This window comes from Cynoglossus semilaevis, chromosome 4, assembly GCF_000523025.1.
Source record: "Cynoglossus semilaevis isolate Cse_v1.0 chromosome 4, Cse_v1.0, whole genome shotgun sequence".
NCBI classification, from domain to species: Eukaryota; Metazoa; Chordata; class Actinopteri; order Pleuronectiformes; family Cynoglossidae; genus Cynoglossus; species Cynoglossus semilaevis.
The window spans coordinates 5,641,257-5,659,342 of record NC_024310.1 but is presented as its reverse complement, the minus strand read 5'-3'; the positions used below and the strand labels follow the sequence as shown (position 1 = coordinate 5,659,342).

General features: G+C 41.1%; 2 protein-coding genes across 12 annotated transcripts in view; both read right to left on the bottom strand.

Moving 5' to 3' along the window:
• The window catches only part of LOC103377787 (protein FAM57A-like), a 3,011-nt gene extending 2,214 nt beyond the window's left edge, over positions 1 to 797 (bottom strand). Inside the window, exons 1-2 of one of the 2 annotated variants that reach the window (XM_008308734.3) lie at positions 543 to 797; positions 78 to 161 (exon numbers count right to left, since the gene is read on the bottom strand). In XM_008308734.3, coding sequence (XP_008306956.2) covers positions 78 to 161; positions 543 to 775 — 317 coding nt within the window. In that variant the 5' untranslated portion in view covers positions 776 to 797. Of the gene's footprint in view, positions 1 to 77; positions 263 to 313; positions 456 to 542 lie in introns of those variants that run through there. The other variant, XM_025054859.1, reaches the window with a different exon arrangement.
• Positions 798 to 1,340: 543 nt separating this feature from the next.
• Positions 1,341 to 18,086, bottom strand: part of LOC103377788 (ubiquitin carboxyl-terminal hydrolase 2) — a 35,995-nt gene continuing 19,249 nt past the window's right edge. For 6 of the 10 annotated variants that reach the window (XM_017032146.2, XM_025054857.1, XM_008308736.3 and 3 more), the window contains 11 exons: positions 9,618 to 9,668; positions 8,158 to 8,281; positions 7,860 to 7,971; positions 7,641 to 7,751; positions 6,618 to 6,682; positions 6,360 to 6,463; positions 5,907 to 5,987; positions 5,061 to 5,139; positions 4,096 to 4,200; positions 3,864 to 3,984; positions 1,341 to 3,581 (listed from right to left, as the gene is read on the bottom strand). In XM_017032146.2, coding sequence (XP_016887635.1) covers positions 3,497 to 3,581; positions 3,864 to 3,984; positions 4,096 to 4,200; positions 5,061 to 5,139; positions 5,907 to 5,987; positions 6,360 to 6,463; positions 6,618 to 6,682; positions 7,641 to 7,751; positions 7,860 to 7,971; positions 8,158 to 8,281; positions 9,618 to 9,668 — 1,038 coding nt within the window. In that variant the 3' untranslated portion in view covers positions 1,341 to 3,496. Of the gene's footprint in view, positions 3,582 to 3,863; positions 3,985 to 4,095; positions 4,201 to 5,060; positions 5,140 to 5,906; positions 5,988 to 6,359; positions 6,464 to 6,617; positions 6,683 to 7,640; positions 7,752 to 7,859; positions 7,972 to 8,157; positions 8,282 to 9,617; positions 9,669 to 9,747; positions 12,123 to 16,843; positions 17,911 to 18,086 lie in introns of those variants that run through there. The other 4 variants (XM_008308738.3, XM_008308739.3, XM_017032150.2 and 1 more) reach the window with 4 other exon arrangements.

Below are 18,086 nucleotides of genomic sequence, written 5' to 3'. Positions count from 1 at the left end.
GTGATAAGTTTCACGTAATTACGTGATAAGTTTTACGTTGTTACGTGATACTGAGCAAATTTTGTGTTTTCTGTTACCTGTCAGTCATGACATCACTGCATGACGTCACCACCGTTACTCCAACCGCTGTGGCCAAAGTAGCGTGAACGGCAGACACCAGTCTGATGGGGTAAAACAGAACAAAACAGACAAAAAAGGTAGAAAACTCATACATACGTACACATAACTCGCCACTATTTTATGCTGAGTTTTAATGGGACTACTGCACACGGAATAAACATATTATAGTGCAGGTTTTACTCGATCTTTGGACGTGCACACGGAATAAACATTAGTGCAGGTTTTACTCGATCTTTGGACAACTTTAAACATTTTCTAGAAATAAATGAATGAATAGCTCTTACGTCAACACCGAATAAACACGCTACGTTTAAATACCATGAGAGCAAATACCATGTGTATGATTATATCTCTTTTAAACTAATTTAAAACACAATATGCTGTATCTTAACGGTTTCTGAAAAAGCGACGACGCTGCTAACCTCTCGCTGACCGAACACGCGTCGGCGTCACTCGAGAGTCCCACCCTCGCTTTTAGTAATTTAATGAACGTGTAGAAAAGTCCAGGAAACAACACAGCTCCGCATATAAAACAAAATGTCAACATTATTTCGACACTTCGTTTCCTGAATGTGCAATGAAACAAGACCGTAAAGCCTCCAGCTACAGCCTGAGTCTGCGCGGCAGTGACGTCATGGTCAACAGGTGCTACCATTGTACCAATCACCCATCCGTCATTCACGATGTCCACTCAAAAATAGGGATTTATTGAAGTTGTGACTTCAATTTTTTAGGTTTAAAACAAGGATTTTTTATATATATATATATGTGTGTCAAAACATCCCGATTGTTTTTTTTTTTCAGTTCGTTTCTAAAGAAGACAAATAAGACAAATGACTGTACTACTATATATCTCTACTCTATAGTATAGTTTTGTAACCAGATGGTATTTACTATTCGGTAGGTACTATCTTTCCACAAGATGGTGCAATTTACATTCAAACTTGAGACGAATAAAAAGCACTTAAAAGGAAATTTTAAAAATGTTCAAATTAAAGAGTAATTTTACCAAGATATTCATCTGGATCCTTCCCCTAAACTGAGGAGCTAATTTAAATATTACTATTACTTATTATTATTATTTACTTCTCCTAAAAATGTTTTGGTTCGTGGCTCTAGTTAAAACATGTGTACTGTACATTGGGCTCTGACGTAGTAGCTCAGAAAAAAAATCACCATAAAGCGCTGTTACACACAAAAAAGACAGACTCAAAGTAAAATTACTGTCTGTTGACTTTTATTTATATTCATATAGGTATATATATATATTTATATATTCATGTGTTTGACTGCCACTGTTAAAAAGTGTGACTCATCATACTCATCACCTGTAAGCATAAATAATCACTTTTTTTTCTCTCTTGAAACCTGGTAAATAAACCAACTGAAAACAGTTACGGGTCATTTTCAGCACCATTGAATAATAGTACATTCTCTATATTGCATCAGAATATAAAAATATACAGATATAGTGTTTTTTTCTTCTTCTTTAAAACATTCTTCTCGTGTTGTTCAATGGCATGAAACAAGAGAGGAAGAAAAGACCAACCCCACGTCGACGACGAGGACGGTTTTACTGTTACCGTTGTTCATTTCGTTAACCCTCGGTGGATCGTCCATTTGTCCGTTCACAGCACTTTAAAAATGTCAGTAGCAGCCACACGTGGGAGAAACAAGTTAAATAAAGCACAAAGTTGAGGCTCACAGTGCCACTGGCCTCCCAACCACTGAGAGAAGAAAAAAAGTGAGTGATACAGACGCTAACAAGAGACACAGGAGTGTTGCTGCAGCACAGTGGAAGGGAAAAAGCCATCAAAACAAAAGAAACATAACCGTGCAGGCCGCTGAGCTGTTCTGTTACAGTTGCGCTCTAAGCACAGGGTTATTCACAGTCCAAAGTAGTGATTATGATGATAAGACCTCTACCCGCCCCCCCACAAAAAAAAAAACAAAGTCAAAACAAAAACAGAGAAAAAAAGCCAAGAGTCAGTTTAGAGTGAGGCGGCAGGATGGAAAAAAGTAAAGGCGCAGTCAAAAGAGTTTGGTTTGCAACTGCATAGAGAGGGACTTCTGAGATGGAGACAGATACAGCGTCAGGTGTGAACCCACAACCCTGTGTCAGCCTTGTACCCATATGCACACAAACCCACACTCGCACACGCGTAGTTTAAACACACACCTCCACTCAGAGGGAACAGTGCACCAGAGTAAAGACAGAAAGAGTTCAGACCTGGTTTTAACATGAGGACAGTGCTGTACTGTGTTCACACCAGGCTTTACAGTGACACACCAGATCAGGCTGATGAAACAGCCACACTGATAGCATGGTTGTTTTTAATGAGTTAGACTGTACACTGTTAGAAAAGAAAAACTACAATTGTAACAACTGAAACCATCAGAAAGTATGTGTATGAGTATGTGACTATAAATTAGGGCTGTTGCATTGCAAAAACAAAAAACAAAAAAAAACACAAGGATGGAAACACAAATACATAAAAAACACACCACACCTGTCATCACCCTGTATTTAATGTAGACTGAAACACAAAAACCCGCACTTGCAGACTTGGGTCACTTTCTGTTTCTCTATAGATCTATACTATAGATCTCCATGCTTCTTCTAACTCAGCTGTTAGCGGCTCTCCCTCCACCTCCAGTATTTAGACTCGGAGGCGGTGAGGAACTGGAGCAGGATTAGAGCCGAGCTTCAGAGAAGACTGACTGGTCACAGAATTAAAATGAAGAATTAATACTAAGATCATTAACAGTGTTCTCACGGTTTCTTCCTTGTGTTTTATTTACTCCAACAGACTGCGGTGATTTCTGTACAGTATGTTTTGTACAGTAAAACTTTCAGCTTGGTTCTAAAGAGTTCAGCCCGCTGTGTTCTTCTCCTGGCCTGTTCTACTGTGATTAACCACTGGCTCAGACCTCACTGTCAGTGGCCATTCTTTAATCCACTGGTTAATCACTAATCCTTGGGTTTAGTTGAGTTTTTTTTATTATTTGAAATAAAATCAATGACCCAAAGTTTCCATATACACTCCACTGCAAATGTCCACATGTAATTGGATTACTGAGGGTGAATGTTAAGACCAGGTCTGAACAGTATCAGAGAGACAGAAAGAGAGAGAGAGAGAGAACAGGGCTGGTTGATCAGGTTCCTGTGGATTCCAGAGCGTTCCGCTCCTCTGTCTCTCTGTGTGGAGAGCAGCAGCCTCCAGGCTGGTTAGTGGTGTGTACCTTCATCTGTGTGACTAGGCTGTAACGTATTTGTCCAAACACAAGTCCAAAGTAGGCCCTGACTCCACGGACGCTTGCATGTTCCATCCGTCCTTACGTTAGTCAGAACGGTTTAGCATCTTTTTACGTATCTTCACATCCGCGAAGAGGAAGCCAGCTCGTAAAACAAGACGTAGGCGTCACTGCTGCGCACTTGGCTGGAGGACATTGGCGTTACTCTGGGGGGGAAACAAAAAAAGAGGGGACGAGTGATAATGTTATTATTAGATAAAGTGCAAGATGACTGAAGCCTTGCAAAGGGTTTCCACATTAGAAAGACTGCTCACTGTTGACTTGTGTCTCTTCAAGATTAATTCTCAAGTTCCAGTTCCTCCCATGACCTTCAGTTCAAGGTCATTGGATGAACTGGACCCAGACATCAGATCATTCAGTTATGGCAGATGTTTAGACCCAACTCTGACACTATCACGTACATAAAAGTCTGACGTCTGTGGACATACCTGGAGTCATTAAAGGTGTACCATTCTCCCGTGTTGGGATTGCGACAGTAAGCTGTGTAGTGACCGCCCATCGTTGTGCCTGAGTGATTGGACACTGCATACAGGTTGTAGACTGCATTTACTGCAAAGGCACAGAGACAAAAACGTTAACTGAAAGCACTTCTTCCAAAGATTTTTTTAAATTTAATTTAATTGAACTCTATTTCAAGTGTAAAACCTGATTTGGACTTACTGCTGTTTTCAGATGCAAACTCCCTAAGGTCGAGATCCTTCAAGGGGAAGTTAACAAATGTGGACAGTTTGCTGGTTCGCCGCGCTTCAGAGAAGCGTTTCAGGTCTGGACAGCAGGGGGAGTCAAGGAGCAAGTGCTCTTCATGTGTAGTTGATCATTCATTATAAAGCATATTTCTATGGGAGACGACACTGCTAGTGACTGATCCTGAGTGTGATGTGAATGAGTTTGTGTTTGTTCTCGGTGAGTTCTTGTGAACTTGACATTGTCATTGTCTCAACATGGCTTTTATGATATCAAAGTAGCAACAATGATCAAGAGTGACTGTGAAAGAGGTTTGATGGTGTATACTGTACACTGCACATCTACAGATGCTGATGTTACATGACAGTTCCACAGCCTGTTAGGAAATCACGTAATACGACAATATCATACATATTTATGAGGCCTACTTTTATTATCATACAATGGAAAATAATGTGCTGCTCAGATGGACCTATATACTGTATGATGTATGATGCAGTTTATTTATATTTCTACTCAAGTGCTGCATGTGATACTATCTATAGTAGTAGGGTGTAAGACAAATCAGACAGAGGCAGCAGTGAACCAGCAACGGGCGACTTCACAGCAAGTCTGTTCAAAAAGAGCAACCTTTTTGTTTCAATATTGACATCAGGGAACAAGTATGTATGACCTGGGTCACTATTTTCTTAGTGAAAGCTGTATGTGTATGTGTAATCTAAACAGCACAAATGGATGAGAACCCTGACTGATCGCCTTTACCCTCCAACAAATGTCTGGCTGATGGTGAAACTGGAAATATAATAAACAGGAGGCTCCAACAGGAGATTCCAAGACAGGAGAACATTTCCAACAGGAAGACAATGTCTATTTTTACACACGCTCTTGGCACTGAATGAAACACACGAGTCTTGAAACACGACAACCAGAGGAAAGGATACGCAGCACAAGGATCTTGGGAAACTTTTGTATTGTGAATTTCTTGGTGCATCTCCTCCGGGTTTTACACCTGTAACACGTCTGTAAGGAAAACACAGAAAATATCACTGTTCAGACAGCTCCGCAATCACAGTTATACTTGAAAAAATAAAAAAAATGAATTACAGGATTTAAACTGTAGAGAGGCTCAGTGAGTATACAGAGTTATCTAAGGCTCGTCTTTGATTAATTACAACAGTAGTTCAGCAGCCAAGACTGCCCCCCCACACCTCCTACGTCACTACAGTCACAGCTTTGACCTCAAAACACCAAAAAACTTTATAACTCTGCAATTACTAAAAAAAGTTTAAAAAAAAAATCTCATTACAATATAAGCAACCTTTGCTTTTCTCCACTATGAGACCAATGTAATATCTGCGCTGCTGCACCCCCCAACAACACTTGGGGGAGCTGTCCTCATTTTGGGAACACTGATTTACAACACATATATGTAATATTGGACTTTTGTAAATAAATATTTTCTTCCAGTCTGTCTTTTCCTTAAGATCAAAATGGTTGATTAGTCTGCCTAGGCTACATTAGACCTGAAGGTGGCAGTGTCTGTACAGCAAGATTTATTCCAAAACCAAACAGCTACAGTTGTTTGTGCTGATATGTTGAATTTTAAAACCTTCGAACACAACATTCCCGACTAAATAAATCTCTGTTATTGTTCAGGGCTGTTAAGCTCATTAAATTATGAAGACAACTGCTCGTTAATATTCATCGACGTGAATAAACTGCACTGTGAACGCAAAGGTCTGAGGACCAGTTAATCCTCTTACTGGTTCTCACAGGGGGACACTCACCGGCTTCTCGTCCCCATCAAGGACGTCTTCTTTGGTGAAGAGCCGCATACAGTCCATAAGACTCACTTCACCGTAGCCCTTCTGGACACAAACATAGACGCAGGTACATTAGCATGCACACACACACACACGCACACACACACACACACAACAGAGCACATGGAGAAACAGAGGAAAAAGAGAAAGCATGTGTTAAAAATATAGAGATTTTTTTTTTTAATTATTTAGATTCAACCACCAGAGCCAACCACGAAAAGACAGAATGGAAACACACACACACGCACACACACACACCAAATGTCACCTCTGCACCACTGATTGTGCTGACATTTGTCTTTACTAACCTTCTGAAACAAGTTATGTAAAAGGTGAACAATGCGTACTTGTTCATTCTGATGTGTGTGTATCTGTGTGTGTATCTGTGTGTGTGTGTGTGTGTCTTTGTCCACTAACCTTGGCAATAGGTGGAAAGAGGTCCCAGAAAGGATCGAAGACGGTGGAGCAGAAACCACAGTGGCTACAGGTCAGAGAGCTCTTCAGCTGCCCCACAAACACATCTGACAGAGCAGAAAACATGACGTCAGATAAAGATGCCACAGCAACTGACATCCTGTGTTTAGACTTGGAGAAAATACCACTGTATTACGTATGTGCTCTATTCCTATTTGTGTTACTGTGAGCTGTTACAAAGGAAAAGTCAGTTTCACTCACCGACTATTTTACTGTCTTCTCTCTCCAGGTATTTACTCCACATCTTCTTCCCTTTCTCTTCATCCCTGCGAGTAATAGAGATATATTAATATATATATGTATATATATAGTATAATACTGTGGTACTTCAACAATCAGAGCAGACATGGGCGTATTTAAAAAATGTTTTTATGATCTTGCCCTACATTACATTAAATATGGCATTAGTGTCATTTTCAGCATTTAGGTAGAGACGAGCTGTTTCCAGGGCAAAGGAAAAGCTGCCACAGATTAACTGTCACCCTGCTCTTGGATAACTAATAATTACATACACGCCGAATTAGAGCATTAATCCCATCTGTGACCAACTGAACACAGGGACTGACGTCATCTCACAAAAACCTTAGGGCATGATGGCAAAAGCAATAGGGTCACACTGTGGCAGATGTTGTTAAAACACTCGTCTTTACAGTAAGAAGTTCACTGGTTCAAACCCAGGTTTTTCTTTACAGTCGGCTGTTCTGTAAATATTTGCACGTTCACTGTATATTGACTGATTCTCCACAAAGTCAAAATCTCAAATGAGCAAAAGCTGCTTTTGATATCTTTTTTATTCATAGTGCAACCTGTCAGCTTTGGTAATTGAGATTCTATTCAATTTCTGACATTGTTCAGGTTTGGAAAACTGCGAATCTGCTGTTCTCAAACCTCAAGGTCATTATTTTGTCCAAACTTCAAGTTCAGCTGATTGTGAAAAACAGACAAATACAAAATATTTTCTGAAAAAAAAAATGTGGTTGTGGAAACTCTTTGTCATCGTTGCCATGAATGTTAAGATTTAGAATCAAATTTAACAGAATAGAGTTTTATTGTCACTCATCTACTTTGAAAATTCCTTTTCTGTGGCACAAAATAACAACACAAATATGGCACGACTGTAGGGTCGTACGTTTGTCTGGCGTAGAGACAGAATTCATGCATTCCTTCTCCTCTGGGTTCACTTCACAGTTTCACAGATCATCATCGTTAAGGTGCATTACTCACGGTAGGTGATCAAAGTCTTCCACGGTGCCTCTCGGCCTGACGGTGACCCTGTTGACCTCATTGTGCAGACCGTCCAGGAGAAAACGCAGGAACTCCTGGGCGTCCTGTTGACTGTGAAGCACACGTACAGGAGGTCAATCGATTTTGCTCACCGTCACCACAAATACTGTGCACGTGGACACGTCGGCGACGGTACTACGTCTAATCACGAAAACGTACTTGTATCCAACGAATCTGGGGGCGTATCTCTGGATCTGAGTTTTAAACTCAGACGGACTGACAGCCTCGCTGCTGGACGATGACCACATGGTCTGCATCAGTGTGGCAAATTCTGTTTAGAAGGACAAGTGTGGTCAAACAACATCCAGTAATTTCCTCCACATAAACAAAAAATGAATGTATCCCCTCCATCCTCCATGTCCTTTAGTGACTGATGCAAATTGAACGCAGTGCTATAAAAACAGCGAGGCGGCGGAAGCTCTGGTTTATTTCAGGCGCTCGGTGTCGTGCGGCTCACCTTCCATCAGGGCTGTGTTGGTGCGGCTGTTGTTGTTAAGGTCTCTGCGGTGTGAGTTGTGCAGGCAGTAGTCTCGCAGGTTCTGTGTGTTGCTGAGACACTGCAGGATACTGTTCATGAAACACTGCAAGGAAGGCAGGACAACAACATCAGCACGAGGTCCACGGTTGATTTAGACACAGAAAAACATCTCTATGGTCTCAGGTGGAGCTCATGTTGATAGCACAGAACATTAAAGGATAAACAATGCAAAAACATTGATTAAAAATATATATAATCACTGTTAAAATTGAGTTTATTGGAGTGCAGTCTGGGGTTTTTGTTTTATTTTTTCGTTTGTAAATGGTGGAGTTGTTTCTAAGTGGAAAAATGTTTACTCTGCTCCCATCACGTGTCCACACCAGACACATGTACACACTTGACTTCTAGCCAGTGACCAAGGTAGAGTGAGCAGGTTGTTACTGGGCCACAGTTCAGTTCTCTGTGAGGTTGCAATATATATGCAATAATATGCACACACACACACACACACACTTTTTTTGCAAGTTCACTTCTGCAGGACATTGAAACTTTTTGAGAAATGTTTAATGTTCTGTGGACCAGCCTTTCAGGTTGACTGAGTTTTGAGAAATGTTTAATGTTTTGTGGACCAGCCTTTCAGGTTGACTGAGTGGCTGATACCATCATGTAATCAACATGGAGATAACAGCAAATCAAAACAGTAACCGTTCCTTTATCGAGAATGAAGACAATGTTGATTACTACTCAGTAATTACTAACTACTCAGATAACTACTACTGACTACATGTTTTCATGAAGTCCCGCGGTCATGGCTGCAGCAGCAGCAGGGTTTACCATGATTGATGCATGCATTTAAAATTCATCTCACACTTTTCTATTTTCACTTTTTTATTCTTTAGAATTCAAGGTTTTCTCGCATGTATGTGACCGACTACAGGAAATATAACAGAAAAAAAGAAATAAATTAAAACATAAGGTATAAGTAATTGTATTTCTTCAATCACTGATTAAGAAAAATTTGATAAGAATAATAGTTTGGTGACAGTAACGCTATTATTTTCAAGGTTACTGTGACAGGATGTGCTCACGTGTGGTGTCTCTAGCTGGCAGCTAAACAATGAAAGAAATGCTAATACCCATCTGCTCTAGTTGTTGAGAACGGAGAGTCTTCAAACAAACAACATTTACGGGTGAACAGGTGTTGATGTTCAGAACACTGGTTCCAAATGAACACATTTTAGCAAATCACATGTTAAAAAACTTCTAGTCTGTTCACCTGGTTCCTCCTCATCCACAGGGTGTCAGAGGTGCCACTGCCTGACATCATAAGGTGTAAAGAATCAAATCCAACATCTGTTAATTTTTTTTTTTCCGAGAGTCTTAAGAAATGAAAACAGGTGTTGAATGTCCAGTGTCAGTGCCATTGCTGTGATACTTACAGTGTTTCCGAGATTCTTTAGTCCCACCAGGCCCTGGGCACTCTTTGAATTCTGAAAGACAGAGGGGAACAACTTTAGAACGTCTTCAAAGACTGGCCTCACACTGTGCACGTGCGGTTCTGACTTTTACCTCCTGCTGTCGCATCACATGGACAACAGGGAACCTTTCAACAGTACCTTACAAGGTTTCGTTTCAAATTTATCAAGGGGAAGTGACATCACAATATTTAAATTCAAAGACATCAAAGTCCCAAAATGATGTTTTCCATCAATTTACTACACAGAGGTGATCCACAGGAGCTGCCTGACTGAACCGTGTATGATAATAAAAGTGTGTGACATGCAGAGCTGTGTGTGTGTGTTGTGTTGTGTTATTCCAGGTGAATACTGTACATGCTGTGCGTGAGATTTTATCAGAGAGAAACATTCTTGGTGATCACTCCTAGACGGCAGAGATCTAGATCTTTTTGTTAAGTCTGAAAAGTCTGCACCAAACGCTGTGCAGAACTTCAGAAAAAAGAACTGGTGCATCTTAATATGACAATAATATATACACATTTTTTAAAAGAAATGTAGAAACTGTAGAAAAATGGGAGTTTAGCACCACCTGTGGGTGTCTCATGGTGTAAAGATATCATACTAATGCACAGATTTATTATTCTGCATAAAAAAAAAACCCCAAAAGGAAATAGTGAAGAAGGATGAGCATCAGATAGGTCCAGAGATGAAGAGATTACTGCAGGTCATAGAAAGTCACACACATCTGATAAGTGGGTTCTGGAGCACGCAGCCATGAACATGTACGTCATTATTTTAACCACCTCCAGGTTCTCGTCGCCCTGTTACACTTTTGATTGTTCCGTGTGACAAAGTCAAAGTCTGTTTCTTGCACGCCATCATTATCTCTCGGTGTTTTCACTGTGACAGGACACTGACTGGTATCAGCGCTGGGCTTTTTTGCCAATGTCATGAATATTTGCATGTTAATAGTTCATTTAAAAAAACATTGATTCAGTGCTGTAAGAACAGGGGTGCCCAACCCTCGGTCTGGGGACTGGATCTTGTCTGTAGGTCATTTGGTACCAGGCCGGAGTGGGACAAAGTGAAAAAATATCCTTCAGTAATACTAATTTACTTCATTGATGATCTATATAAAAAAAGTAATGATCCTTCAACGATGGACGGTATTAGTGATATATTCAGTGCAGTAATATTTTCATACATCCCTAATGAATCGGTGAAAGAGGAGAGATCACTGCTGTGTCAAAATGAGCATGTTCCATGTGCTCGTCTGCGCCGCAGGCTCCGTGACGTCTCTCATAATGCATGTTTATCTGCTCATCAGTAATATGACCCTGCAGCTTAAGTCTGCTGATACAGTAAGGACATTTCACCATTATATAAATGGCCTTGACCATCTGTCCCTAATTCAACAGGATGAGATGAGAATCAGTGCAGCGCACGGTGCACGGTGAATGAAATGTACAGTTTCACCATGATTAACCGTGGTTTATCTCAATCCTCTTTACTTTGAATTCGACGGAACTCTACGGAATTAGCCACACACAGCTATGACTCTTTTATGACAGGAAGCAGGATTACTCCTCACACACACACACACAATGCCGAACTGTAAGTTCATGACTTTCAGTCTGCAGATAAATGTCACAGCTGGTCCCAAAAATAGCAGAAAATTTCAGAATTGCCAGCTTCCACGCTGGCAACTGGCTGATCTCTGGGCAGCCGTCTGAACGTCACATCTGCAGAAGATACATCCCAGCTCGGTCACAGTAGTAACAATCTTCACATTTTATTTGCAGAATTAAATTCAGAAAACTTTGTGACCTCACACTGAAGGGCTGCAGTTTGGGGCTGTGACTCAGAGTGTGACAGAAAAAGAGCGACAGGCTGTGAACCACCAAGAGAAGGGAGTTATTTTAGGAGTTAATATAAGACTAGGAACAGACGCCTATATATTATCAAGAGGAAGTCACGTCTTCCAACTTTAGGTTCGCTGAGCTCACATCTCCCCGAACTTTTTAAGCACTTTATATAAACTGTTGAAAGTTAAGGCATACATCATGCGCAGTGAATTTCAAATGAAACCATAAATATTTTTCTCATTAAAACGAAAGCAAAAGATTCAGGGGAACAATTCATACCATAACAGTGTCACGTTTTCTCAGTCTGAACCATGTTACTATAATATTCAAACATCATATTCCATAGTCGTTTGTGATGTTTTATTTATTTTACACTAATCTAATTTTCAACAGTAACAGCAGCAGTGATATCAGCAGACAGTTCTCAACCAGCTGCTGGTACTGTTTGTTTTTATGCACTTGTGTTCTGGGACCTCATGACTGCACTATCACATGGTACAGGGACACATTCCCAACATATTTCTCTGTACACCACTGTGCCAAGGTCTGACTCACCAAACCAATACTAGACAGGATTCTATTTTAATGATCTGAACTGTTGCAAACAACAACCTCACGACATGCGAGCACGTGTGTGTGTGTGTGTGTGTGAGGTAGATGAACAGGGCAGAACATGAATAATTTAAAAAAAGGTGTATTCCAAACCCTAAGGTTTTTGATATACTCAAATCTTTAGTTTTATAAGTGATTCAGAATCTGTGAGGTGAAACAAAGATGACATCTTCCCTAAATTACAAGGACAGTAAATATTTTACAGATGACTGTGATCAACTATGATAGATTAATTCATTATTGATTAACAGCTGATAAATGGATTTACTCTCTTCTTCTGAAGAAGAAGGCGTGCCAATGTTTGTGTCCAATGTTTTAAAAATAAGACCTGCCTTTCCACAGAGCGCATTTAATATTAAAGATTTAGGGGCTCCTGTCTGAGGGACAGAGGGTGCATCGCTGGGGCAGAAGATGTGGGTCAGCGCAGGGTGAGGAGGCAGGACCACAATGTACAGCAAACAATCCTGATACTGGCTGATTGATTAATAACACAGAGGAAAAATGACAACAGGATGGAAGGAGACGTGCAGCAGAAACAAACACGAGTCCCTCTAAGACGTCCAGAGCAGCGATGTAGATAAGGCCTGATGAAACGCACATTTACGTCACGAATAATCTGAAGAATCTGGTTCGACAGAGAGCAAACGTGCTTTCATGCACCGTCAACATATATCAGCTGCAACTGATCAAATATGTGACAGTGAAACTGAAGGTTGTTTTTATTTTTATTTTTATGAGTTAAACCTTGTTTTTTAAGTAATCTTTTACACAATATTACATTTCTAATGTTAATATAAACACTGATTTGTAAGAGAGAATACGCCAGTTTTTTTTTTATGGTTCATTCATGGGTCATGGATCAGAATTTCATCTTAATTCCAGATGCTTCAAATCCAGCTGCATGCTGTCGTGTCCCTGACCCCGTTAATGTTGACATTCTTTGTTCCCCATATTGGGCTTCAATATTTCATGCACTTCCCAACCTCAAATAAAACTCTAACGTACAGTATATGGCAGGAATAAAAACTGTTCATTTGTTGATTCATTAATTCAAGAATCAAACCTCCGACCACTCACTCACTGCTGATGTTCTAACTAATCTTCTCCTCTGGCAGAGACAGGTTGAACATGAGGTAGGAAATAACACGCCCCTACAGTTCAGGGGGCAGAGTCTAACGTATCGCACGGGGGGTTGTTAATTCCAGAGTATAAATGTACACTTAAAGTTCAATCTAATAGATTCTACTCTACACCTGCTTTATGCCGAGGCAGTTGTAGCCGCTGTAGCCCAGTGTTGACATTACCGGCTGTACAATGGCACTTGTTTGACATTTTAGTTATTCAGTCCCTCCATTTAAAGTACTTCTGTCCACTTCTCTTTGCTGTAATACACAGTCGACACACACGTGTTGACATTTGCACACACTGCACCACACAGGCTTGCATCACACCGAGTGCTCACACTGAGTGAGTCTGACGAGTGACTGCAGAGCGATTAATACTGAGGACAAGGGCTTCACAAAAGTTTTGAAAGCAAATCTACTTTCTGCTGTGTATCCTCCTGTTCCAACAATATATGGGGAAAAAAACAAAATTTTTGTTATATAAAGTGAATTTGTTTTGAATAATAATACTACTAATTGTGATAATCCAGAACTACACTGTGATTCATCTAATTTAAATCATGTATTCCCATATATTTGAAACTGATTTTGAAAGGTGGATAATTCATTTGACTTAGTCATTTTAATTAATAAATATAAATCTATGCTATACTTTGCTTTTGTGGACTTGTATGCTCTATTAAAAATGTTGAAACCAATGTCATATTGGTCCAGTACTGGCAGTGCTGTGTTATTAGAGGCAATAATAATGAGCCTGTGCTCTGCCTGTGTCTCTGTGGCTGTAAACCAAACTTCACACTACCACCAGCAGGATGCCTGGGTCCACCTGGCAGTACAGAATGCCCACCGCTGATAGGCTGGCAAACACGCCTCAGAACCACAGAACAATCTGTTCTGAACTGTCTCTTTCCATTTGGCTAACGGTAAACAAATTCTCCCTGCCCTCCCCCCTCTTTGATTTACTTTCCTCACTACTGAGGCTTCGCCCATGTTCTCCCATGTGAGCCCAGACAGGTTCACTCGCACGCTACCCTGATGCTGCGTAAAAACACATGTTGGCACCTAATATGCTCAGGGAAACAGCAGAGTCAGTTGATCAGACCGGTCGATGCTAGTGTTGGGTTAGCCTCCGTTAATCTCACTGACAGCGTCTATGTCGGTGAAAATAACAGAGATTCTATTTCAGAGCAGCAGGTCTCATTGAGAAATACACATAAACATAGGCTGTGATCCTGTGAAGTGGCCCCTCGCTGCTGTTCATCAGAGCGAAGAGTCTTCACACACTGTCGTCACTCTCCAGGAGCCTCGTAATGAAACCTACTATTGTTTAGAGAAAACCTGGTATGTGTGTGTGTGTGTGTGTGTGTAAGGCATTGCTTTGGTTCTTATATAACAGTCCTGGTCCTCGTCACACTTCAATGGCAGGTATATATGGGTCTCAACAAGGACAAGAAGAAAAATACACCTCAGTGACACAATGCTGGTCCTACAAGCTCACAACGTATTCATTACATCACTAGAGCTCCATCCTGTGCTTTTAACCAATCACAACGCAGACCAGACCTTGATACGTCTACTGAAAATAACCATGTACTAATATGGAACAAGGTGAACACACTTCTCTCAAATCCACACGTGAAATCCTGGTCAAAGATTTACAGCCAGGTTATTTCAGACTCTCTAAAAAAGAACTCTCGCCAAATACTGCATGCTTCAAAAATTCATTTTTGGCACTAAAAATGACTACGGTCAACATCATATTTCTGAGAATAACTTGGCTTGGGTTAATAAATGAAATTAAATCCAGAAGTGTGAAAATTCACTTCTAAAACTCGCACTAAGATTTTAAGCTCAGTAGAGTACAGAGCTTTCATGAAGACACCAGAGCAACAAAAGCAAAACAATCAGTGAAACTTTACACTTTAAGCAGAGGATTTACCATTACTGTATGACAACATTCAACTTTCAGAGGTAAAGAATTCTCAGGGCCTTTGTGAAACACATTTATTAATACTTCGCATTTATGGATGTCAGGCAATTTCGGTTAATACAGATTAGAGGTGGCAACAAAAACTAAGAGAGAGTCAAGCTTCCAGGCCTGGACAGAAGTATCAATGTGTATTCTAATGTGATTTCTCACCATAAACAGACACCATCACCCAATCTGGGGACCAACCCAAACCTGTGAGTTTCCAAAGTGGGGGAGCTAGCAGTCCCAACTTTTATATGTGCTTTAGTTCGGGGCCCTTATTAAATGTTTGAAGCATTCATTATCTCAAAAACGAAACATAACTTTGTACTCCTTGGGAAAAAAAGTAGGTTTTATGCAGTTGGATGATTTGGACAGAGCTATTTTTTATTTATTTTTCTGCTAAGAGAATCTCTGTGTACTGTATGCAAAGAACTGCTAGTGAGTAAATTAAACATGTAAAATAAAATTTTAAAAAACCCTGTTGTGTATATAAGCACCTAAGAGATGCTCTAAAAGGCACTTATTTATATATAATCTCCACACAAAGACATGAGGGCCTCAGGGCCACAGAGATTCCATTTTCAGTACATGTACACAAATATGTATCTGTGTCTACTGTACATGACAAAAGCCAGAGGCAGAGTACATACCCAGTATATCCCAGTGTGAATAACTGGAGACCTGTCATAAAGGCTCACTTGTTTATACATTCTCATACACACCGAAAGTGAAGGAAGCGTATACATAATAGCAGTGTAGAGAGAGAGGGAGAGAGAGACTGGGTGTAATGTAATGTAAGGGGGGGAGTAAACTGTGGTTATATAAGCAGTGACCTGCCAGTGAGGGTCAGCTGATCCTGGTACAGCAGAGAACAGCAGCTTAAGAGCACGGCTTACCTCTTGCTAATGACTCACTTGAATGTTCAACGACCATCATCTCCTACATATACATAACACACGGTCGGTCAGTAACATAAACAGGTGGGTTCTTTACTATAAAACACTCGGTCGGTCTGTCTGTCTATACGACCATTAACCCCTTATTAACCAGATGATATTTCATCATTCAAACATGTTATCACTGAAGTGATAAATGTACATTCCATGTACAGCACATTACTGACCCCAGGTCTGCATTGTTGTGAATGAGTGCTTGCATCACATCTTATGTAATACAGACACGTGGTGGTAGAATTCATACGTTTAGTGTTGTTGTAACTCATTTGACTATTACTGTTGCAAAGTAGTTTGTCCGGATATTCATCAAAGTACCAAAACGTTATTATTGAGTTCCTAAACACTAAATTTACATTTTAAAACACACGCTGCCCACTGTGCCACCAACCAGTGTATTTTAGTGACACCAGATAATGGATACCACACACATACACATTCAGTTCACACCCGCACACTGACACATACAGCACACAGTAACCAGCGTCAGTATTAAACGGGTCGGTTGATTCATAGCATCCATTCTCAAAGCGCTTTACCAGCATTAGAGGTCTAATAATAACAAGACTATAACGCGGTGCGTGTGTGTGTAGGGAGAGAGCTGAGCTTAAATTGGATGATTTCTGAATGGGATTTGGTGCATGTTCCGGTGGAAATAGCCGGACTGCGCTCTCGGTCTTACCTTGGCTTGGTTTATCAGCAGCCCCACGAAAGTTGACACGAGCACCGAGCCGGACATGCTGCCTTTTCTCCGCATCTCCTGCTTTAAGAAGGGGAACGCAGCGGTCGGCGGCTCCTCAGGTACCGTCACCGTGTACGTCTGTCGCATGCTCGGCATGCTGGAGGAGGAGGAGGAGGTGAAGGAGCAAGAGGAGGACGGAGCGGAGCCCACTACACCGGTGTGAGTGACTCAAACCGGCGACGGAAAAGAGCGGCTCTTGTTTGGGTTCAGTCGAGCTCACTCGGTGGTGAATGTTGTGAATGACAGCGCTGTCGTTCGTCTATATAACGGAGCCAACGGTCACAAAACACTGCAGCAACAGCAGCGGTGGAGCTGACAACAAACCTGTGGCTCAAACTACTCTACGAACACTGTAATAAGAAAGACGCAAAGAGCTGAATGACTCCACTGTGTCCGTGGTCCGTTGTAAGAAAAGTGCAGGTCTGCAAATGGCATTAGACGTATCTTGTACTCTGACTCGGTTTAACGGGAGCTCTGTTGAACCGCCTTCTCTGGCGCGGGTTAAAGTCAGCCTTCTGCCAGCGTCAGAGACCGCCTCCGGCAGGGCTGCCTACGTCAGCCCCCGCCCCCCTCTCGCCTGAAGGACTCACGCTTTGTCCAAGGAGACGACTCATCTGCGTGATGATGATGATGAGAATCATGATAATGATGATGGTGGTGGGAGAAAAACCATCCTCTATCCTCCAGGCCACCATTGAACATCGTAAAAATGCAATGCAACAGCAGGTTAATGTCTAGATGACAGACAGGCTGCAGAGTTAATGTGACCGCAGCTGTGGGAGGTCTTTACTACAGCTGGGCTCAGTGCTGATGAGAGGATGGAGAGGCTCAGATCTGTCAGGTGGTAACTTTTAGACATCACTCTTTCACCCATCCGTTTTCTAACTCCTAATCATGTTAGAATGCTGGAGTCCATCCAAGCAGACATCAAGTCCAGGCGAGGTTCACCTTGGACTGATCACTATAGACCATCCATGTAGCTTACATATAGCGAAACAAACAACAATACACATCAACATTTACACTAATGGTTACTTAGGACTGTCAAACTTGAGATGACCCACGATCCCAAAAGAAAAAAAGAAATCTACACAAATATGTCATCAACATGCCATAGAAGATGTTTACATATTCCTAGTAGTTCTCAGAAACGACTTGGGACGCACAAACATGTTTACTCACT